The following is a 23,482-nucleotide window of genomic DNA, read 5'->3' as shown; positions in this document are numbered from 1 at the left end:
TCGACGGAGGCGGTCTCGCGCTGGTGCACACGCGCCGTGGCGAGGGGCGGGGCGGGGCTGTGCGGGCTCCCAAAACTGGCTCTCGCGAGAGGCCGGCCCGCGATCTTTTCGCTCCCTTCCCCGCCCTCTGCCTCCCTGGCTCCGGCTGCAGCGTCAGCCTCCTTCGGGCCTCGGTGGCTGCAGAGGCTCGACGGCCTCAGCCCCGGCGCCCCTTGGCGTCCATCGGCCCCGGCCCGCAGCACCGCCCACCCTTGCTGCCCCGGCGCTGGCCTAGGCCGCGGCCGCAGCTCCGGGATCGCGTCGGCGCTGTCCGCTCCCGGCCCGCCCCCTATGGGCCCCGGCTAGAGACGCCGTTGCCGCCGGCCCGCGGAGCCCCGATGCTGGCCCGGAGGAAGCCGGTGTTGCCGGCGCTCACCATCAACCCCGCCATCGCCGAGGGTCCGTCCCCCACCACCGAGGGCGCCTCCGAGTGAGTGGGCCCCCCCAGGGCTGGGGTGAGGACGGGGGCGGGGGGAGTCCCTAAGTAGGGAGATTGGGAGGAGGGGTCCCTGCGACGAGGGGATGGGGTGAGAGGGACTTGAGTAGCAAGGTCGGGGGACGGGGTCCTGAGAGGAGAGGATGGGGACCCCGTCCCTCGACCAGTGAAGTCGGTGGGGAGGGGGTCCTAGTAGTGAGGTCGGGGCTAGGGGAGGTCCCTGCCTGGAAAAACGAGGTGTGGAGCCCTAAATAGTGAAACTGTGGTAAGGGGGTCCCCGAGTAGTGAATCAGAGTGAAGTGAGGTCCCTGCAGGAAATAGATGGGGTGTGGGGCCACTGAGTAGTGAGATGGAAATTAGGGGGGAGTCCCTGAGTAGTGAATTCAGGGTGATGGTTGGAGGGAGGGTTCCTGGGGGGAGAGGAGAGGTCTCTGGTAGTGAAATCAAATGTGGGGGATTCCCTGAGTAATGAGGTGGAGGGAAGGGGTCCTTGCATTTCCAGAACAGGGTGAACCCTGGGGTGAGGACGGGGTGAGGAATTTTGTGCAATACCAGGAAAAGGGGAAGGGTTACCTGATAGATAAGGATGAGGGAGGGATCCCTGAGTGGTGGGATAGAGGCTCTCTGAGGGAATTTTGGGGTAGGGAGCCTGTGGAGATCCTGCTAGTGGGGGGGGTGAGGTGGAGCCCCTGAAGCTGGGGAGAGTGGTGAGGAGGCAGGAGGCTGAGGAAGCTGGGAGTGAGGAGGATTTGGAACAGTGGATGTGGGGGGAAAACAAGAGCCATAGAAGAAAGAAGTGGGGGCGCCTGCTGGGACCCCTGACAGCAGATGAGCAGAGATTCTGAATCAAATGTATTAGCAAAGCCTCCAGGAGCTGGAGAAATGCTGGCAGTTTGAGGATTTGAGATGATTGAGTGAGACAGGCGGACTTGTGGGAAAGGGGACAGAGAAAGGAGCGTCCAGGGTGGTGGCGTTACTCAATGGTAGAATCTTATTATGTGAAGGAAAGCATGCTTGTGAGGTCAGGCCAGGTTGACTGCTTGGCCCCAGAAGTTCCTATGGCCTCCCCACTCCTGTTCTGCATGGTGCAGCAGAGCAGGACAGTCCCAGAGGCCTCTGTCCGGGGTCCCTTTCCTGTACTGGTGGTGTGACCCCATGAGAACCAGGTGTAATGGATGAATTGCATATTTGGTGCCTCTCAGGGGACTTGGCCTTCTGCGACCCAGATGAAGGAGGACTCTTGATATTTATGTGTACTAGTTAACATCTTTCTCTGTCTCCAAGTGCATAGCTCAATGTGGGGACATATGTGTTCCTTATACTCAAAAATCCACTCATTTTCTTACAAGACAGCTCTTTCTTCGTATTCTCTTTCTTTTCTTTTATGTGGTATCTGATTTCCATCCCTTCAAAAATTCCCCCAGTAGAGGAAGCCAGCCATTGAGATTCCAGAGTTTTTTATAACCACAGTTGAGTTGCCATTAAATTTAAAATGGATTAATCAGCTGACTCCAGAATGCATTTTAGATGTCGTAGGGCAGTGCTGGAGACCTCCAGAGTCTGGCCTCAAAAGCTACCTCTCAACTACAGTGAAGGAACCGTGTCACATCCATTCACTCCTCTGCCTTCCCTCTTCCATCCATCAGAGTCCTCATTCCTTGTTCATCCAGGTCTTGGTGCACCAGGCAATCAGTGAACGCCTACTAGGCCCCCATCCTGGTTCAAGGGGACACTGTGAAGAGCAGGGACCATGAGCGCAGGCTGTGCAATCAGGAAGGACGCAGGTTTGATTCCAGGCACTGCCACTTCCTTTCATTGTGACCCTTGGGCTAATTACTTAACCTCTGGACCTGTTCTCTCCTTTGTGGGCTGGGTCTACAAGTACCTGCCTCCCAGGAGGATTGTGAGAATTAAACAAGATGGTGTGATGGTGTTTGTAAAGCTCTGGTACTTGCTCAGGAAATGACATCCACCCCCTGCCTTCGAGTTACCTCTTTGCAGTACCATCTCAGGTGACATTGCCTAGTGGCAGGCCATCTCACTCCTGGCCTGTGTGCCCCTTTGCTTATACCTCTTTAAATTGTAGTAGGCGAGTCATGGTCACTTGGGGATTGGAAGGTTCCTGAGAAAATATCCAGGCTCCCCTTCATCGCCTGCTCTAGCAGGGGATTCTGGTCCCCTCTATGAGGTCTCACCCAGGTGGGCAGTGAACCTTGGCTTAACTGCCCTCAGTAACTGGTGACTGAGCACCGCCCGAAATGGACCATTCTCTTATAGAGACTTAGTTCTCAGAGCTGCCCTCACTGTCAAGTAGCACTTGAAACGTGTCTTGGCCAAATTCAGGGGAACTGTAAGTACAACATGCATTCCAGATTTCAAAGACTTAATCTGAAAAAGTAAAATAAATATTCGTCAATTTGTTTATATTGATTACACATTGAAAATTACATTTTTGATGGGTTAAACCAATACATTAAAATTAATTTCACTTGATATATATATATATTTATTTATTTAATTAATTAATTTATTTATTTTTTTTAACGTGGCTAGAAAAGTTTAAATTGCACATGTTGCTTACATTCTGCCTTGGACAGCCCTGGGTTAGCTCTTGTGTGCATCAAGCTAGAGTCTGCTGGCCTGTCACAGGGAGCTGCTTTTACTCCAGGATTTGACTCAAAGTCAAGACATTAGTGAGAATAGCTGATTGTCACAATTTCCTTTGAAGATTCCTTGAATCGCCCAATAAAGTGCAATGTACGTAGTGGCTTTTAAATAACTGGGTCCAGGAACGTGTGTGTATAAATGCCTAATGTTTATAGTGGTGCTCGGGATATAATACAAGCATGCTGGTTGAGTGGAATGCCCTGGGATTGTCTGCACTATTTAAATTAGGCCCCACTCCTTCTCCCCTCCAGAGCCCATGTGTAATTCATGTAAATTACAACTTCTGTCTTCTGCCTGTTGGTTCTTGCTCTTTGCTCTGAGGCCACTCAAAATGAGTTTGCTCCTCTGTCCTTGTGAAGACAAGTGCCCTGGCCTGGGCCTTCATTTGCCTGATCCCCAGTCCTGGCCTTGGTTCCCGTGTGGTCTGGAGCCCTTGCATCAGTAAGGAGGGCTCCTGGGTCTGAGACCAGGGCCCTTGACCCAAAGCGGGTCCTGTGGGTCCTGAGGTCTCCTAACCTTGGTGAGTGGGGGCAGAGGCAGTGGCCTCAGTTCTTAGGGAGCTGGCCTTCTCTTCTGGTCAGTTGTGTGTCTGCAGGAAGTCTTTTCTTTCCTGCTAGATCATAGGCCCCTCCACCCAAGAATCAGGTCTGATTCCTCTCTGCATCCTTCTGGCTGCAAACCCGGGACCTGGTGTGTAGTAGCCACAGGGTACCCTTGGCTTAGGTTGAGTCATTTCAGCAGCTTGCACACTCTTCACTAATCCTTGCCCTTGGGGTCTCTGCAGAGCAAATTTGGTGGACCTCCAGAAGAAGCTAGAGGAGCTAGAGCTTGACGAGCAGCAGAAGAAGCGGCTGGAAGCCTTCCTTACCCAGAAAGCCAAGGTTGGGGAGCTCAAGGACGATGACTTTGAAAGGATCTCGGAGCTGGGAGCCGGGAATGGCGGGGTGGTCACCAAGGTCCAGCACAGACCTTCGGGCCTCATCATGGCGAGAAAGGTGAGCGGCGGGTAGTGCAGGGTAGGAGTTCTGTCCCTGTGCTGTGGTGTGGGCAGGTCCCCTTGGAAACGGAAGAGAAGTTTGAAAGGTTCTGGCCTCTGCCTTCTGACTGGCTCCGGGACTCAGACGCCCTTCTGTCAGCCATGGGTTCTTGGTCCTGGGAAAGAGCCCGGCTTCTGGTTACAATGTGGCAAGGCTGGCTTGCCTCATGCAGCTTCTTCCATTACTAAGTTCTGCCTTTGGGGACGGCTTCAATTCAGATTCCCAGAAAGTGAGTGGAGCTTTGGGGAAGAAAGGAAGAGATTTGAGTGCCCTTAGAGCCAGCAGCACCCTGACTTCACAACCAGGAGAAAGCACTACAGACCCAAGACAGGGCTTCCGCTGCGATGGTCACACTGAGGGAGGTCCCTTGGCAATGGGATAAACAAACTTGCTGTATTAGTCCAAGTTTTCCAGAGAAGCAGAACCACTAGGGTGTGTGTGGGGAGGGGCAGGGTGGCGGGCAGGTAGATAGAGGTATTTAAGCAATTGGCCCATGCACTCACGGGAAGTCTGAGGTTTGCAGGCAGGCCAGCAGGCTGGGGACCCATGGAAGTTGATGTGGTAGCTGAAGTCCAAAGGGTGTCTGGAGTTAGAATTCCCTCTTTGGGGGACCTCCATCTTTTAGGGCTTTCAACTCATGGAGGGTCATCTGCTTTTCTGAAAGTGGGATGATTTCCATGTTAAATCACATCTAAAAAGTACCTTCACGGTGACATCTAGACCGGTGTTTGATCAGACAGCTGGGTACCACAGCCTAGCCAAGTGGACACATTAAATCAACCATCACCTCCCCTTCCATGCAAACCCTGGCTCTGAGAAGTCCCAAGCCTCCTTCATTTGGGCTCCTGTGTCACAATGCAGCCTCCTGCTAAACGTGCAGGGTAACCCCTGGGAGATGTAGGGAGTGGGGAAGAGAGCTATGTGACCATCTGGGGACAGTGGCTCCTAAACATGGGGTGGGGGGGGACTTCATGTTGACAAATTGTTTAGCTCATACTATCGTGTTTCCCCGAAAATAAGACCTAACCTGAAAATAAGCCCTAGCATGATTTTTCAGGATGACATCCCCTGAACATAAGTCCTAATGCATCTTTTGGAACAAAAATTAATGTAAGACCCGGTCTTATTTTCAGGGAAACACGGTATCATGCTCTTTCAGACGTAGAAAGCATCCTCTTTCTGAAAGCCCACCATCGTGTCATTCCCAAAGTGTATTCTTGGAAACCCGACCACCCCATGCCCAGTGAATGGATGCAGATCCTGCCTTTGCTGGGAACAATGGGCTTGATTTCCCTTGGGATTTGGCTCTGTAGCTAGTTCTCCTGTCTCTAGAGCAGCGCCCTTTTTGCTGAAGCCTATTTCTGTCCCCTTACCGCAGGCAGCCTTTTCAAAACCAGAGCGACCACAGCCATATCTGGTCTGCCATTGCCCAAAGCACTGGGAATGAAAAGGTAGATGTGAGCTTCAGACAGCGACTGGGGAACTTGAGAACAGAGCTGGTCAGAGTTTGTGTCAAAGATTTGGGTTCTCTTGGGCCCACCAAGGCATCTTCTGGGTGGTCCCAACGTGCCTTATATAAACGTGAATCCCAGAGTTTGCCTACAGCTTTTTGAAAACCTGAAGTAAGACATAGCAGTTTAAAACGGGGGACAGCTAAGTTCTGTAGTCAAGTTAGTGGTGCTGTGCTCGTGTCAGTTTCCTGATACGGTCCTTCACTCATGGACGATGTCACTGTTGGGGGAAGCTTAGTGAAGGGCATGCCGAACTCGCTGCTGTTTTTGCAACTTCCCTGTGCTTCTGTAATTCTTTCAAAATAAAAGTGTTTTGTAAAATAGTTCCAGAAAATAGGGGTGTCGATGATAACCTCTTCCCAGCAGAGTGTGGGAACAGCGCAGGCGCCCACAAACATGTGGCGAACACACCGAATGAGAAGTCTGTCCCCTGGGGGTCACGTGTACTGGGACCTGAGGGCCAGAAACCCTGCAGGGGTTTGTGGGGGTCAGGAGCCTCTTTTAGTCCATCTGGAATGCCATTCCACCCTGGAGGCCTGTTGCTTTTATTTAGCTGAGGGCACAGATGGGACAATTAATGAGACAAAGTGGTTTTTAAGAAACAGTGGCCTCGGTCCTTTCTCCATTACCCTGGGTGGAATTTAAAATTCCCCGGGAAGCTCAATGTGAATTCCATGCATTCCCAGTGTGTAAGCTTATCCAAGGCAGCCTGCCCGCAGGTGTGAGAGTGAGGGCTGGGTGAGGCTCCTGCTCTGTGGGTCCCTGGGATTGGCCCTGAGCATCCTAACCAGTAGGACGTGCTGAGGGAGCAGCAAGACCGGTTCCATAGGCCCCAGAAAACCGGTTTTGAGTTGTACAGTCACGCTTGTTCGTAAATGTTTTCTTGACTCAGCATGACTCTCCTCCTGCATCCTTCTGGAGGTCCTAGGAACAAAACTTCTGCATGACTCGGGCCAGGGGAGACCTGTGAAGAGTTTAGTGTGTTTGTTATACGCACGGCACTTCCTTGACCTTCTACTCTGAGTGAGAATAGAGGTCGTGTCACCTGTTGAAGGCCACAAAATAACTAGCTGCCATCTTTCAGGTGATTGCCCTATGTCAAAGCCAGTTCTAAAACCTTCATGTGTGTTCTTATTTGAATGGAATGGCAGCTACATTTTAACAGATGAGAAAACTGAGGCTAGGTTAGGTCTCGTCTGAGTTGGGTTTGAACCTTTGTGGTTGACCCTGACCCTGTGGAAGCTGTCAGGGCTTTGCCTCCAGAATCCATGCCCCTCTTTCCCTAGTTTGGACCCCCTACGCCCGTTCCTAGCTCAGACCCCTCATGCTGCAGTATAAACGGCCTTAAACTCCTACCGAGACAGTCTTGGTGTTTGGTTTGAACTCCCAGTACCTTCCTGGTTTAATCAGTGATCGTAGCTCATGCGTCCCCAGAGTAGAGACATGAAATAGCATGGGTTCTGGCGTTCCGTGAGCCCGGCCCCAACCCTGACCTGCTCTCACAGCCGCTGTGTGCCCCTGGGAACATGATTTAACGCCCTAGGAGCTACACTTGCTGATGAGTGCAGTAGGGGCAGTTACCCCGTCCCCCCCACCCAGGGTTGTCATCAGGGCATATTGTGAGCACACACGCCTCCCAGTTCCTGCTTTCTCTGCTCTCCCTTGGTGCTGGCTACTGGTCAGTCCGGAAGACTCACTTTACAAGCTCCACATATAACGGACCCGTTAAAACTGAGATCACGTAGCAGCAACTCCTATGTCCGCTCTTTACCACATCTTTCCCAAAAGCCTCTCGCTTCCTGGGGCCTTGTTTCACATTCACCCGACTCCAGGCTCCCAGGGCCTCTGGGTTCCATCCAGTTCTGCCCAGTTTTGTCCACCCCTCCCTCTTCTCTAAAGCCTGGTGGACTCTCTCTCCCCCACTACTCATTCATCTGTGGTCCCTTTCAAGTTCTTGGTTGAGAGCTGCCCCTGGTTATACCCAGCTGTAGAGCCCTTGAAATGAGGTCAGTCCAAACTGAGGGGTGCTATATGTGCAAAAAAACACGTGCCGCATTTTAAGAGCTCCTTGTGAAAAAAAATCTCATTAATGTTTTTACATCGATCACATGTTGAACGATAATTTTTTGATATGTTACATTGAATTAAACAGAATACCTGAAAAACTCATTTCACCTTTTTACTTTATAATGTGGCAGTAAAGGACTCTAAATTTAACGTATGTGGCTCACAGTATATTTCTGTTGGACAGCCCTGGGCGCCATCACCCTGCACCGCCCGCCCTCGGCCTCCCACCCTCCACACAAAGGTCAGGGCTTCACTTTCAGACTCAGCATCTCACGCCTTCAAAGCACGTACACATGTACGTATTGGGCATCTCCTCACAGGTGCAGTCCCACCAAACGAGAGAGCGTCCTGGGGGTGGCCACAGGGGCATACAGCGTCTTGGGAGCATGGCCAGGGCTTGGCTCTGAAGGCTGGCATGGGTGGAGATGTGAGTACCTGAGGGGCCATACTCAGAGGCGCATGGCGCTGTGCTGCCGGGACCTGCCCCAGTTCTCAAGGTCACAAGGGTCATCGACATGGGCCTGTGAGCTCTTCACACTTACACTGTGTCCCCCTCCCCTAACTCCATACACCCTTCATGCCTTGGTGCCCGCAAAAAGGCAGCTCTTTGTCCCTCTTCCTGGAATGCCCTCCCCAACCTGTCCATCTGGCTAGCTCCTACCCATCCTCCAAGGCTGGTCCGTATCAGCCCTGGATCCCCTCTCCCTGATTCCTCCACTGGGGTTCCTCTACCATACCAGGGTGGTTTTACCTGCTTCTCTTTCCTCCCGATGACACGTCTCCTTTGAGCAGGGTCATCTTTCCTGCCTTTCTCCCCATCACTGGTCCCGGCTGTAACTGACTCTACAAAAATGTCTGTTGAGTTGATGGCAGTCATTTTTAGATACCTGTGATCTGGCTCTGCCTCTCTGCCAAAGGGATAGAAACCACACCTATTTCTTGTCTTATCACAATGACCAGAGCATCTAGGATTCTGAGTAGCCAAGGTGTGGATCCATGACCTTCGCTCTTTCTCGCTGGGCTATGGCTCCTGGTTTGCTTAGGGTTTGTAGCTACGCATTGCTTTTGGTGTTTTGTCAGCTGTCTTTTCTGCATGTCTCTAGACGATCTTTTGCTTTGAAATGTTGTAATAAGTTTGGTGACAATCCCAGCTGCTGACCTGAACTCTAGTGGAGTGAAAGGGCGGCTGAGATCCTCGGGTGCTGACCAGAAGCTCTCTGTGCCTCGTTTGTAGCCTGGAGGTGAGAAGGGCTCCAGAGAAACCCAGCCCTGACTGAGGAGGTGGGCAGAGGTGATGTAAGCGACCCTTCTGCCTGGCCATTCCTTGGGCTGGGTCCTGGGAAAGGCTGGCACTTCGTATGATTTGGTGTGAAAAAAGCTCTTAACTCCCCCTGTAACCAAGTGAAAAATGTTAGCTGTGTTCATGGGTTTTCGGGTTTTTTTAACAGCTTTATTGAGATGTAATTCACAAACCAGACAATTTACCTCTTCAGTGGTTTTTAGTATATTCACAGAGTTGTACGTCCATCACCAACATCAATTTTAGAACATTTTCATCATCCCAAAAAGAAGCCCCATCCCCAACCTCTGACAACCACGAATCCACTTTCTCTCTAGATTAGCCTGTTCTGGACATTTCACATAAATGGAATCACACAGTATGTGACCTTGTGTGTCCGGCTTCTCTCATGAACACCGTGTGTTTAAGGTCCATCCACGCTGTGGCAAATGTCACTGCCTCCCTCCTTTTCGTGGCTGAGTAATACATCTTTGTATGAATGGGCACATTGTGTTTGCCCATTTGGCAGTTGTTGGATACTCGGATTGCTTCTACGTATGAGTAGTTGTGGATCATGCTGCTGTGGTTATGTGGGTGCAGGTGTGTGCGTGGATGTGTATATTCAGGAGTGGATTGCTGCTGGTCTCGAACGCTGCTGTGAGCACCTCAAGGGCAGACAACTGAAGCCCCGCCCCTTCCTGGCACTGCTCTTGAATTTGATCCCTGTCCCCTTTCAGCTGATTCACCTGGAGATCAAGCCAGCCATCCGGAACCAGATCATCCGCGAGCTGCAAGTGCTGCACGAGTGCAACTCGCCGTACATCGTGGGCTTCTATGGGGCCTTCTACAGCGACGGCGAGATCAGCATCTGCATGGAGCACATGGTGAGTGCGTGGGGTCCGAGGGGCGCCGAGCCAGCGTCCCCAGAGCCATCCAGGCTTGCAGCTGGGGAGATGTGACAGGACAAAGGGTTCACATAGAATGAGAGGGTGGCTGGTGAAAAAGAGGTTCCCCCTGCCTACGCCCCTCAGGGTCCCGTCCTCTGAGTCCACATATACCTGTTTCCAAGGGGATCCTTCTGGTAATAGTTGATGCCTGTGCAAGGATGTGTGTATAGACTCCTTTGTTTGTAAACACCAGACACCTCCTCCCTCCCAGCTTTGCTCTTTCACTGGTACAAGGTGGAAATCATTTCCTGTCACCATATAGAGAGCTGCCTCCATCTTTTTCCCTACTGTCTAGTATCCCGGCGGCCACATATACCTGTGAGGTAAATCAGTAAATTCTCTCGTTGGTGGGCACTGAGGTCGCTTCCGATCCAGGCCCCATTTTGAATGATGCTGCCTTGAATGTCCTTGCCTGGAAGGAAGCATCCCTGAGGGGTAAAGTACTGCCAGTGAAATTGCAGGGCCTAGGGGTACACGGGATTGAAAATTTGGTGCATATTTCTAAAGAGTGCAGCGGTCTGCGGAGCTGTTTTAAAGGCAGACCCACATCTGCACCCAGCTCAGATCTGTGGAATCAGAAGCTGTGGGGTGGAGCATGAGCACCCTTCTTTTTTTTAAACCACCGCTGTGGAATCGGCTGTGCCCCGCCTCCCTGATTAAGAAACTCTGGTCTTGAAGCTCAGAAATGGGTGGGATCGGGCGAAACGAAAGCAGAAGTGGTCAGAGCTGAAGGCCCTGGGGGGAAATGCTGCCGACCCTCTGCTGAGTCCAGCTGGGCAGGTACCCGACTGCCTGCCGCCAGGCCGCGTGGGCTCAGGCCCGGCGGGGCCCTTGCAAAACCAGGATGCGACGTGACTTTAGGCACCATGGCTTTCGGTTATGGCTCGCAAACTTGCTGTTCCCCTGATCGTTTTGTAACAAAGGCAGGAAACAAATTTGAGCAAGCGCCTGCAAGGAATGCATCGTGAGCCGGCTGTGTGGGGTAACAGCTCGGAGGCAGTGCCCCAGAAAAGGTGCTGCCTGCCCTCCTTGCCCCTACCCAGCCAAGCGATCCCGCCAGGCCGTGCACTGGAGGAGCCCCTTTCCTCACCTGGGAGAGGGAGATCATATCTGCCTTCCCGCCAGGCAGTCACAGTGCAGAGAAGAATCAAAGGGTCACGGGAGGACAGAAGGAACTTTGTGGTCTGAGGGGAGCCTCTGTACTGTAGGACCTGCCTCCTGCCTCCTCCCTCCTCCCTCCTCCCTCCTCCCTCCTCCCTCCTCCCTCCTCCTTCCTCTCTCCTCTCTAGGGCTTGCAGCCACCCTCCCTGTTCTCCCTGAACATCATGGGAGGGTGAAGGCACCTCTTTCCCTTGCAGAAAAGGGGGAGGGGCACAGTCTGCCCCCTCTTCACTCCCCTTTCTGTTCTTGATGAATGTAAAGCATTGGTTTCCAGCATGAGGTAGAAGTTTGGGAGGGGGACTCAGTGAGGAAGGCATGAGGAGAACAAAATGACATTGAAGCAACCAAAGGGCTTTGCTGTCACCACTCCTTATGGTCCCCCAGAATTGATCCGCATGTGCACCGGTTTTTTTCTGTTTGTGGGACACTTCTCCTTTGCTCGTTCATGTGCCATTACTGGGGGGCGCCCTGCATGGCGGTGGAGATGGCACCCTGGATTTGGGCCTCAGCCCCACTGCCTACCTCTCACCACGTGACTCAGAACGAGATTCTCACCCCTTCTTGCCTGTCAAGCCAAAGAGGGGTAGTGGCTGCCCTCCAGGCCCAGGTAAGGATGCTATGTGTGGAGGAGGGCCCAGGACACGCAGGGCATTGAGTGAATATCAGCCATTATTGTTGCTCGGGCTGTTCCCCGTATTTCTCTGTCACCTTCATTTCTATTTTCATCATCGTGACATCCCACCTAGTCGATGTCCCACGCTGCAGAACTGTTCCCTGATGGAGGGCGATTTGTCATCTCTACATAGGGTCATGTGCAAATTGGCCCTTGTTTTCCCATCGGGGAGGTTCCAACTCTAGCTTTCGAGAAAAGACCCCTAACTGACGACAAATCCCTTATTTCAGCATGGAAGGTTAAACCTTACTTGTCCAGAGCGTGTTGGTGTCCCGGGCTTCGGGTCAGCGGGGCCGGCGGTTTCCCAGTGGCCTAAGCCTGTGATGGGGAAAACTCGGGCATGGACCGAGTGGACAGTGGGGATCTCAGGACAGCAGTGACTGGGGAGCCACTTACTGCTCAGAGGCACCTCTTGGTCTTTCTTGGGCTCTAGTCAAATCTGAAGAATGTATTCCCTTGTTGTGTGATAATGAAAAATCAGGCACACCTGTCAGTCAGGGACAGAGAAGCAATAACACCATGCCACTCTGCAGTGAGGAATGAAATCAGCCTGTGACCCGAATGAGAAAATTCCTGAGGAGGAAGATACACATGATAGGAGCCCACTTATATATATTTTTAAAATTCTGTAGTTCCCTATGCATATGGATGTGTATGCAAATGCACAGAAGGATCTAGAAGAACATAAGTCACACTTCAGGGGCGGCAAGTGGAATTGCTGGGGGATCAGAGTGTTATTTATCTGCATTGAAATTTTTATAAGGTACGTGTATTCGTGTACTACCTGCTTAATAAAAGTAGGCTTTTAAGAACATTTAGAACACATACACACAAAATGAAAGTGTATGGTCATGCATAACGAGAGATTTGGGGTCAAAAAGACCTAGTTGTGACATTTGCACCACATCCTGTGCATGTGACTTGAACAAATGACTTACCCTCTTCTTAGCTGTGGGCCAGGGGATCTCACCCAGAGGTGGTTCTGTCCCCTGAAGACACTGGGCAATGTCTGGGGACATTATCACAACTAGGGAAATACTGGTGGGGCCCAGGGCGGCTGCTCAACACCCCCCAGGATGGCCCCCACAGAGAATGTCAGCCCTAGTGTCCCCAGTGCCAAGGGGGAGACCCTGCTATGGAGAGGGCAGTAGTATCTGTCGTGGAGGTGTTTTAAGTTAACTTGCAACTCTATGAAGAGTTCAGAGTGAAAGGACCTGTGTTAGGGAGCAGGGATTACAGTTAAAAAAAAAATTTTTTTTTTAATTCTTTTAAGGTTGATTGATAAAAACAAAAAACCGAGAAGAATAGAGGGATTCCCATCTCACCCTACAGGCGGAGTGGGGCAGGCAAGGTGCCCTGGCCAGACCAGGCTCGCCGGAACGCCGGGTTTCTCCTTGGCCACACCCACCCTCTACATGTGTGCCCGTCCCTCTCTAGCCGCAGTCACGCACAGGTTCCCTAAGCTTCAAAATGCATTGGGTTTTCTAGAACTCTCCAGCACGGCCTTTCTCACCAAGCATGGCCAGAGAGGGGAGACCTAGGCATCTCGGAGGTTGACCCCTCCCCCCAGGTGAAGCAGAAAGTGTCCCTAGGAAGGGGCGCCTGTGGGATTCGTACAGTAGCACATTTGCTGACTCTGGGGCCACCTGGCCGCCACTTCAGATTCTGGCCCCATTTCACCCCTCAGCCTCGGTTCTGCTTTCCTCTTTGGAGTGCAGAGGAGACCCAGGCAGGCTCTGGCCCATGGTTGGAACTTGGCAGTGTCCACCTAATATCTAAGGGGGCCCATTGGGCATGTCAGCAGAGCCCCACCCCTGAAGAGGCACCCTCCCCAGAGCTGGCAACACCCTGGGTTTTGGTCTCCAGGTTTGTTGCCAGGTGACCTTGCACAAGACGCTTGATTTCTGTTGTTTCCTCATTGTCAGGTGGATTTGGGGCCACGCCCAGGGTGGGTGGGGGATCCACTGTGACCTGTGTCAGGTCCTTTGTCAGGATGTTCCTGTGTACATGCTGGCAAGTACATGACAAGACCTAAGGAAAAGGGCAGAGCTGTCATCAACCCTGGCCATCCTCTGTCCCTCGGGCGGCAGGACTCTTTCTAACAAGGCTGAGGGCGATTGGGCTCAGGCCGAGGGCAGTGGAGAGACCAGTCTGCTTGGCTGCCTGTCGCCTGCACTGGGCGCTTCCTGGGAATCGCCTCTGCTCTCAGGCCCCAGAAGTGGACAGGTCTAGCCTGGGCACCCGAGGTTGCTCTGGTTGCAAGCCTGGGGGCTGAGCCTAGTTGGCCATAAGCAGGGCCCACCTCTGTGGCTCTGTTCTGCCAGCTGCTGCCCTGGCAACTCAGGAGGGCTGAGTCATGAGGCGCGCATGGGCACCCTTCCCCTTCTGCACTGGATGTGCCGTCCTGAGGCCCAGGCTTGCCTTTGGCTGTGGCTGGCCTCTGGTTCCTGTGGAGGAAATGGGGCACCAGGGAAATGCTGCGTTTTTATACCTGCCACTCCGGCGTCCCTCAGGTCCATGTCTGCAGCAGCCCCATCTGGCTGCCTGCTCAGAGCGCTTGCTTTCTCTCTCCTGTGCCGCCCCCAGGACGGTGGCTCTCTGGACCAGGTGTTGAAAGAAGCCAAGAGAATTCCAGAAGAGATCCTGGGGAAGGTCAGCATCGCGGTGAGTGTGCAGGCACTGCTCCCCCCGCCGTCACAGCAGTGGGCGCATGCACGTGCTCCTAGCCCGGTTTACATTTACTCCTGCCCCCTCCACGTGTGCAGTGGTCGCGTCAGTGCAGCCCCTGCAGGAAGGAGAGTGCCGAGGCCAGTCTCCACTTGCTGCAGGAAAAGCCGTGGCGTCCCTTTGCCCATATAATAGGGGTAATGCTTTCCTGCCCCACACAGGTGTCGGGGTTGCATGGGACCTGGTGGCATGGTCCCAGGCACACAGGGTCCCCCAGTGCCATATTGTGATGTTTCCTCTCTGACTTGGTGACATAGCCACTGCACCAATCCCTCCATCAGTCAAGGGGGGCGGGTTCCTTAGCACAGCCCAGCACCAAAGCACTCAGCAGATGATGCCCGTTGGATGATGCCACCTCCGAGGCAGGCTAGCCAGCCAGGCACTCACAGCCCTGCTAGCATAGCAGGGCCTCGGGCCTTGTCTCAGCTCCCATGTGCCTCAGCTCCTCCTCTGAGACAGAAGGGATGGCAGTGTCTGCTGCTGGGGGCTGGGTGGGCAGGTGGGCGGTCGTGTGAGAATCAGTGAGTTAGGCATCTGTACCCACCAGTGCAGGGGGTCACTGCCGTCACTTCTCCTCTCCCTCACCCCCACCTGAAAGCTGGTTCCCAAGCTGGTCTCACACCCTGGCCACTCCATTCTGTCCCGAAGACCTGTCCAGTGGAGAGTCCCCACATGGCGCTGCCCTGTTGACCCCCCCCTCCCCATGGCTGCCTGCAGGTTCTCCGGGGCCTGGCATATCTCCGGGAGAAGCACCAGATCATGCACCGAGGTAAGACGCGTGGGGTCTCCCTCCCAGGCCACCAGGGCTGGCGAGCGGGCCTGAACCACACTTCACCCACCGGCTCTGCTCACAGATGTGAAACCGTCCAACATCCTCGTCAACTCCAGAGGGGAGATCAAGCTGTGTGACTTTGGGGTGAGCGGGCAGCTCATTGACTCCATGGCCAACTCTTTCGTGGGAACTCGATCCTACATGTCTGTAAGTCCCTCAAGAGGCGTTTTAACATCACGTGCCATAGCCTACCCCTTGCCGCCACCACCACCCCATCAGCACTTCCCCATTTTCCCGAAGCTTTTCTAAATGCCTTTTTTATTTGCTGGATTTCTCCTGTCCTTCGAAATTCTAATTTCTATCATGTTCTCGCTCAGGTTTGTCTCTGGGAATGCCTGCTGTTTCCTTCCCACTGGTAGTAAAAACCCAATCAAGGAGAGTAGTCAGTTAATTTCTGAGCCAAGAAACTAGCCCTCAGGTATTTAGGGAAGATGTGGGTGATAAATGGAGCAGATTCTGGGAAGTTAGTCTTGGGATTGTGTGAAAAAGGCAGCATTCCATTGTCTTTCTTGGGCTACTCATCCTTTTACAAAAGCACCAAGGATTTAGGTCTTTAAAGAGCTGCTGTCAGCACTCGCTGGAAGCTTCTCTCTCCTGAGGCAGGTGGAAGGAGACAGAATCACTTTGGTCTATAGAGGGTGGCAACAGTCAGGATGGGGCCGTGGGGGGGCAATGGAGAGGCATTCAGATGCCACCCCCAATCCCATGAGCTCCTCTGGATTCCAGTATCCATCCGTCTCCCTGTGGGCCTTTCTTTCCTCTGTCTCGCCCGACAGCCAGAGCGATTGCAAGGCACTCACTACTCGGTGCAGTCGGACATCTGGAGCATGGGCCTGTCCCTGGTGGAACTGTCCATCGGAAGGTACCCCATCCCCCCACCGGATGCTAAGGAGCTGGAGGCCATATTTGGCCGGCCCATGGTCGATGGGGCGGAAGGAGAGCCTCACAGCATCTCACCGCGGCCAAGACCCCCTGGACGCCCCATAAGTGGTATGGCCTGCATCTGGCACTTCTGGTTTGGATGGGCAGTGATCCAAACGGCGAATGCCATGCCTGGGATGGCAGCTGCCTCCGTTCTGGCCCCTCTCGGCACCACCTGTCCCCCTGGTTGTGCTAACTGCGGTCAGCAGTCCTCAGATGGTCCTGAGCCTTCTGGGGATGGGGCTGGAAGAAGCTCCCCCGACTTGTCCCATTCAGGACAGCTGCACCTGGTGTCACCAGCTGGTGGGATCTAGAAACCAACCCCTCGGCCAAGCCACTAGTTAGTTGGTTAGTTTTTCCAACACTTTATCCTGAAAATGTCCAAATGTACAGAAAAGCGGAAAGGCTTGCCCACGAATGCCCATATGCCCACCACTGAGACGCGGCGCAGGACATTGTGCTGCGTTTGGGCCAGGCCTTCCAGGAAGCCCCCAAATTGAAACGAACTTGACTCAGAATTTCCTTGGGTGGCTTGTTGGACACACAGGCAGCACAGCGTGGGAGGGGACAGGAGGCCAGAATGCAGCTGGGCTCCCAGACAATTCCTAGTGCTTAGAGTGGCCGCCTGTGAGGTGGGGGCTCCCCGATGCCAGAGAGGCTCGGGCTGACACTTCCACCACTTTGGGGGATGGTGAGGTAGGGAGGGTTGCTGCTGAAGTGGCCTAACCTGGAAGCAGCACTTAGGACTCTGTGATTTCTTTTTATTTAAAGTCAAGTAACAGAAAGAGAGTCGAGTTAAATCAGAGTCCAAGGGAACATGCAGTGGACTGTGGTTGGTTGGTTTCATGACAGTTTTATTGAGATAGAATTTGAGTACCATACGATTCACTCATTTGAGGCATATAATAGTGTGGATTTTGGTATTCTCACGTTATCCAACCATCACCTCTACCTAATTCCATCACCCCAAAAGGAAACCCCAGCCTCAGCCCCTGACACCCACAAACTCACTTCCTGTCTCTGTGGACGTGCCTGTTTGGACATTTCACATACATGGAATCACACACTGTGGCCTTGTGTGTCTGGCTTCTCTCACTGAGCACCGTGTGTTCAAAGCTCTTCCATGTTGTAGCGAGTGTCAGTGCTTCCTTCACTCCTTTTTGTGGCCAAATAATATTCCAGTGTGTGGGTTGCCCACGTTTTTATGTATCTGCTCACCATGGATGGACACTTGGGCTGTCAGATGGTGATTTTCATGGTGTTTTCAAGCCTAGACCTTCCTGTTTCCTGGAACCACACCCAGACTGCTGGGGTGTCTTGGTTTCCTCTAAGGGGAGAATCCTGCCCCCATCTGTATCCTCAGGCCCTGGCCCTGCCCTCCCAGTCCGACTTCCAGATGGCCTCCACATGTGCTGCTGTGACCCCCTCCCAGCCGGGAGGAGCAGTGGGTCATGCCAGGCCACTTCAGCCCTCTAGCACCTCCCCCAGCCCCAGCCTGAGCGCCCATTTCAGGACAGGACAAAAGGGGAAAGTCCAACTGCCAAACCCAGACCTGGCCAGCTGGGTCTAGGACAGGTCAGCCGGCCACCTGTCCTGAGCTGTATTTGGGTCCTGCTGCTGTCTCTGCGTGTGGCTCCATGCAGTGTCACGCTACTGTCCTTAATTGTGGTCTGCAAGCCACACCCTCTCCTACCACACTCCGCCTCTACCCCACAAAGCAGGGGGTTGTGACGTCTCAAAAAGTGCTTCTGTTCATTTGGGTGTTTTATTTTGTTTTTTTAATTCACCGGAGACTCGGGAGTAAAGTTCTGTTCCTAGGAAGTGAATTCAGTAGCCAGGCCACTCGGCCAGTGTGGGGAGAAGTGCCGGGCTGTACGCAGTACACTCAGACTTTGATGCCCAACAGAAACGCAGCAGCTGCCTCCCATCTCACTCGTTTTGCTTTCTCCCCGTGCAGGTCACGGGATGGACAGCCGGCCAGCTATGGCTATCTTCGAGCTGCTGGACTACATTGTCAACGAGGTACATACCTGAAGGCCCTTTGGCACATCTTCATGCCTGCAGAATTAAGCTATTCCTATGGGAATACATTACCAAAAAGAAGGGAATTCAACACATAGACTGGATTTTGTTGGGGGGCGAGGGGAAGAGACAGAGGTTATCAAGTATAAAATCACTGTGGCCTTACTTCCAGCCATGCTGCAGAAGCCCACCCCTCCCCAAGGGACATTTTTTTTATTTGTGTTTATAAAGATGAACCCAGAATTCCCACCGCAGTTGCCTCCCTCCAAGGCCAGTAACCAGGTACTTGGGCCAAGGAACCAGGCCATTCTCAGAGCTCTGTCACCTAGCCTCTCTCTCTCTCTCTCTCTCTCTCTCTCTCTCTCTCAGCATCATGGAGTTAATGTGCTTGAAGTCATAAAGCGTCTCACTTCCTCAGGGAAAGTCCAGGTGTCCTCTCCTCTCTGGAAGGAGACACAGAGTGCCTAGAAGGGTAGCATGAATATTCCCAGTTACAGACAAGTAAACTGAGGCCTAAGGATGGGAGCCACCTCCGTAGAGGCCTGAAGCTGGGGAGGGGTGAAGCAGGACCTGACCCTGAAGCCTCCATCTTGGTACAGTTTCTCACACACACACACACACACACACACACACACACACACTCACACAAGGCCTCTGGGGGCTGATGTGTTTTAGATGACCCTTTGGAGGCAGGTCAGAGAACCAGGGCAGGGCGGCAGGGCTGCCTGCAGTGTGGGGTTTGGCCCAGGGCTGAGCATCAAGGTGAGCGGTCGGTGGCGACAGAACAGGGCGGGATGGCTCTGGTGTACACAGCTCTCCCTGCACCTGGCAGTGCCGCCAGGCCCAGCTAGCATGTCCTCCCAGTGAGGACACCACCACCTCCCACTCTGAGCAGAAAGGCTGGGTCCCAGGCCTGAGGAGGTGGAGAGAGCCGAGGAGGAGGCCCTGCCCCCCGCTTCCCTGACAGGGGCCCGGCCCTGCACGTGGCAGTCCCCGCCCTGGGACATGCGTGCCAGCCCAGGCTTCTTTCAGTCCCAAAACCCTGGAACTAGCTGCCTCCTATGGTCTAGACCCACAGCTCATTCAAGACACCCACAGAGGTGGGTGGCCCAGACAGGTTGACCCACAGTCAAGAGTGACCACCTTTGTCCATATAATTAGGGTGAGCCCTGCTCTCCTTCCTTGTAGATCCAGTGTGATCCCCAAACCATAGCTTTTGAAAGGAAACCCTGGAAGAGCCCAACTGGGCTGGCAGGGTGGACAGCAGTGCCTGCAGGGAGAGGGGTAGCTGCTGGCCTCCAGCAGGGTGCAGGGGTGAGGCCAGGAGAGGGGCATCCTTGTGTGTGCAGGGCTGGAAAGCGCCTTCCCCTTTGTGATTCCAGAACCATCTGTGAGCATCTGACTCCCACCCTTCTGTTCTCTCCCACAGCCTCCTCCCAAGCTGCCTAGTGGTGTTTTCACCCAGGACTTCCAGGAGTTTGTGAATAAATGGTAAGGTGCCACAGCCTCCAGCTCGGTCTTGGGTGGGCGGGGCTGTGTGCCAGGCCCTCAGAAGCCCTGCCTGCCTCCTGGGATGGGCCGCCATCGCTCCCAGCCATCAGCCTAGATGCGTTCTTCCTTCTTCGCCCCTGCCCAGGCCCATCTGCCGAGCCTGCGGGTCTGGAATACTGGGCAGTCTGCAGTATCCAGTGGGCCACCTGTGCTCACCTTAGAAACCAGAGTCCCTTTCCAAGGCGTCTGAGTCACAGTGTCTGGCTGCCATCCCCAGTTTATCCCCAAAACACAACAAACCAGGTTTTCAGGCACATTGGAAATAATGCTGTTGCCACCTTGCCTTCTGCCAGCGGGTCCCCCAGTATCCTAATCCCTTGAGCCCTGCAACCCCCCAGTTTCCAAATAAGCCTTCCCAGCAGGATTCTGGGAGGTGGTCAGCTATTCTGGACACTCCTGCCCTCTGGAGATGGGCTGGGGCAAGTGGGCTGGGGACCAGTGGGGAGGGGCCAGGGCCACCCTACTTACCTTTAGAGCCATCATACATGTCAGGATGAGCAGACACTGCCAACCCCCTGCCACCTTGTGACTGTATGACTCACAGCAGCATTCCTGCTCCTGGTGGTGAAGGTGCCACTGGCCCTTTGCACAACCTCTGGACGGCGCGGTGGGGCACAAATCCATGTGTCCATTATCCGTGTAAATGTTTTTATATCCATGTAAAGTTTTCTCTGTGTTTGAAGAACTGTCATTCAACCCCAAGCTGCTTTGAGTAGCTGCCTTTAGGCAGTTCTGCTTTTCTGAAAGAAAAAGTTCTGTTTTGACACTCAAACTCTCAAACTTGGGGTTTTTATTAGAAACGGAGCTACGGTTGCTGGTGGGCCTCTGATTGAGCAGCAGCTGGGGGGTTCCCACCTTCTCTCCTTTTCCCTATTGTCCTGGGCTCAGACCCTCACCATTCCCTCCCTAGGGTGTCATGCCCTTACACCACAGGGTAGCGCTGGGGCCCTCACCCACTGGGACCAGGCAGCAGAGTGACAGCAGAGCAGGTTCTCTTCCTGGCCAGGTTCGTGGGCATGGGGACGGGTCAGCACCGGCTGCCCAGCCACAGCTCAAGACACAAGTCCCCACGGCCACCGACTAACTGCCCTGTCTTGTCTCCCTACCCTGTGTCCTTGGCCCGCCCCACGGAACCCTCAGCCTAATCAAGAACCCAGCCGAGCGAGCGGATCTGAAGATGCTCATGGTGAGTGATGCTGGGGATTCTGGGGTCACCGGGGTACAGACTGCCACGCAGGGCCCCTTCTTCCTCCTCAGGGAGAGGGAGACCCCATCAGGCCCTTCTTGCCCCAAGCTGGCTCTTGTCGAGGGGGCCTGTTGAGCTGGAGAACTCCTTTGGGTCTCCTGGTCCTTGAGCAGAAATGACCCAGAACAGCCTCTCAGCTCGTAGGGGAACAGAAGGGCCCGGGTGGGGGTGTTCCTGGAGAATGATGGGCCTTGAGGCTTCTGAGCTGTGCCTGCCTCGGGCTTGTCAAGCCCCCCCGCACGTCGGGGAGGCTACAGGGTTGGTGTCTTTTCGTAAACCCACACCATTTAATGTCCTTGGAAACCAAGGTGGCCGCCAAAATTCGCCCTCCCCTCAGAACCTTTGCACAGGACAGTCCTTCTGCCTAGGGGACACGTCCTGTTCTTCTCAAGGCTGGCTACTCCCCATATGTGAGTCTCAGCGTCAGCACTCCCTCTGAGAAAGTCCCCGGCACCTTGTCTAATCCCACCCCACTAGCAGTTGTGGCGACAGGCTGTGTCTCGGTTGTAGTCACCGTTTGCTGTGGTCACACTAGAAAACCTAGCTTTGAGCGCCCTATGGGAAGGGGATCTGCGTCTGCTTGATTCTTTCTAGAAATTTCTTCTGGTGTCTGACATAGGTTTTCCAGTACCATGTGCTAAATGCATGACATAAAAAATACGTGTTCTGGGGGTGGCCAGTCAGCTCAGTTGGTTAGAGCGCGGTGCTAATAACATCAAGGTTGCTGCTTCGATCCCCACATGGGCCACTGTGAGCTGCGCCCTCCTTAAAAAAGAAAAAAATACGTGTTCATTGTAAAATATACAAATACATGAAATAGAGAAACACATTTACGTTGAAACCGCCTGTGGTGTGCTCCCCGCCCCGGCTCTCCCATTCACACTGTGCAAGAAACTCCCAGGTCTCTCTTTGCCCGAGTAAAACTGTCTGCTGTTTGGGGCTAACGTTGCAACCTCCCCTCCTGTCGCCCTGGGCCACAGGAGTCCTGTTACCTTCTTTGGTTTGTCACCCAAGCCTTCACCTTCAGCAAGATGAGGGTGGTCTCCCCTGCCCCCAGCTCGCACAAGAGGCGGCAGTCAGGCCCTTGCTGTCATGTGGGGAGACTAGAACACTCCATGGACTCCAGGCCCCGCCCTCCTGCCCTGGGCTGCCCCTCCCTGCGTGCCCTGGTCAGGAAGGCATCCGCTCACCCCACCTAGGCCAGAATCAGGAAGCTCTAGCACTCTACTGTCCCTATGGGAGCCGCCAGCCATGGGTGTCTCTCTAAATTACTTGAAACGAGAAGGAACGCACAAGTCTGTTCTTTAGCCTCACGTCTTATTTCAAGGGCCCAGGAGCCTCCTTTAGCCTGTGCTGTCATACTGGGTAGGACTCACAGGGTGTTGTCTTCCAGATCAGGTATTCTTAACCCACGGCGACTCTGCCTGCAGGGGATATTGGGGACATCTGTGGTGGTCACAACTGGGGGTGCTCCTGGCGTAGAGTGGGTGGGGGCCAGGGGTGCCCAGGATGGCTCCCCGCAGGGAATGACCTGGCCCCAGCGCCCCCAGTGCTAAAGGGGAGACCTGGGCTCCAGGGAGCTCACAGCAGCCTCCCCCTCCCCTGAGACCCTGCCCCAGGTGTTCAAGGCCCCAGGCGGGGCACCTCCCTGCTCTGGGTTTGGTTTCTCTCCCCGTCCCGAGTGTGTCTTCCTGTGGCTAGGGGTCTGTTCTCTTTCAGTTTTTCGGGTTTTCGTTCCGGATGGCCTGCTGGACCCGAGTGGAAAGCTGGTGCCTTCCTCTTCCCCGCAGATACCTGGCTGTTCACGGCACCTCTTATTCCCTTGCAGAACCACGCCTTCATCAAACGGTCCGAGGTGGAAGAAGTGGATTTTGCCGGTTGGTTGTGTAAAACGCTGCGTCTGAACCAGCCCAGCACGCCTACACGCACCGCCGTGTGACGGGTCGGCTGGTGACTTGTCTGCGTCCTGTCCACCCGCCCTTCCCACCCAGGACAGACCAGTTCCTCCCCCCTCTCCTGCCGCGCCGCTGCCGTGGAGAAGACATGCACACGGCGGAACATTCACTTCCTCTCCCACCTGTTGCAGCCGGCGGGTCCTCTAGTCTCTGGGGAAGGGTGATGCTGCTCATGTTGTCGTCTGAGAATCTGCTTACTTAGGTTTTAAAAAAACCAAAACAAAACAGGGAAAGAAAAAGCAAACCGAGCCCATTGTACTTCTTGTTCCATTTGTTCTTTGGGTGTCAGCCTCTGGTCCAACCCCAGGAGGTCAGTGTCCCTTGAGGGCAGCCCCGGCCCCTAGCGGACTAGGCCACAGAGAAATTGGGGTGGGAGTGGCATCAGGAACTGGCTGCGCTCTTTTTTCAAGG

The 23,482-nt window shown here is 53.9% G+C and overlaps 1 protein-coding gene and 1 long non-coding RNA gene across 3 annotated transcripts; one reads left to right on the top strand and one right to left on the bottom strand.

Moving 5' to 3' along the window:
* Positions 1 to 31: 31 nt before the first annotated feature.
* Positions 32 to 23,319, top strand: MAP2K2 (mitogen-activated protein kinase kinase 2). 2 transcript variants are annotated; one of them, XM_019744218.2, is made up of 11 exons: positions 64 to 469; positions 3,927 to 4,137; positions 9,774 to 9,920; positions 14,404 to 14,481; positions 15,262 to 15,313; positions 15,399 to 15,523; positions 16,153 to 16,366; positions 18,255 to 18,319; positions 19,749 to 19,810; positions 21,011 to 21,056; positions 22,945 to 23,319. In XM_019744218.2, the coding sequence occupies exons 1-11, from the start codon at positions 378 to 380 to the stop codon at positions 23,053 to 23,055; spliced, it is 1,203 nt and encodes a 400-aa protein (XP_019599777.1). In that variant the 5' UTR covers positions 64 to 377; the 3' UTR covers positions 23,056 to 23,319. The 2 variants fall into 2 exon arrangements, with proteins under 2 accessions (XP_074193696.1, XP_019599777.1); XM_074337595.1 differs by lacking the exon at positions 3,927 to 4,137 and having other exon boundaries at positions 32 to 469.
* LOC141572673 (uncharacterized) lies at positions 21,566 to 23,046 on the bottom strand. Its single transcript, XR_012498022.1, has 3 exons — positions 22,911 to 23,046; positions 22,410 to 22,540; positions 21,566 to 21,881 (listed from the first exon to the last, which is right to left on the bottom strand). It is a non-coding gene; the product is annotated as an uncharacterized LOC141572673 (long non-coding RNA).
* Positions 23,320 to 23,482: the final 163 nt, after the last annotated feature.

This window comes from Rhinolophus sinicus, linkage group LG07, assembly GCF_036562045.2.
Source record: "Rhinolophus sinicus isolate RSC01 linkage group LG07, ASM3656204v1, whole genome shotgun sequence".
NCBI lineage: Eukaryota > Metazoa > Chordata > Mammalia > Chiroptera > Rhinolophidae > Rhinolophus > Rhinolophus sinicus.
The sequence above is the reverse complement of the archived record's forward strand: the minus strand, read 5'-3'. Positions and strand labels throughout refer to the sequence as shown.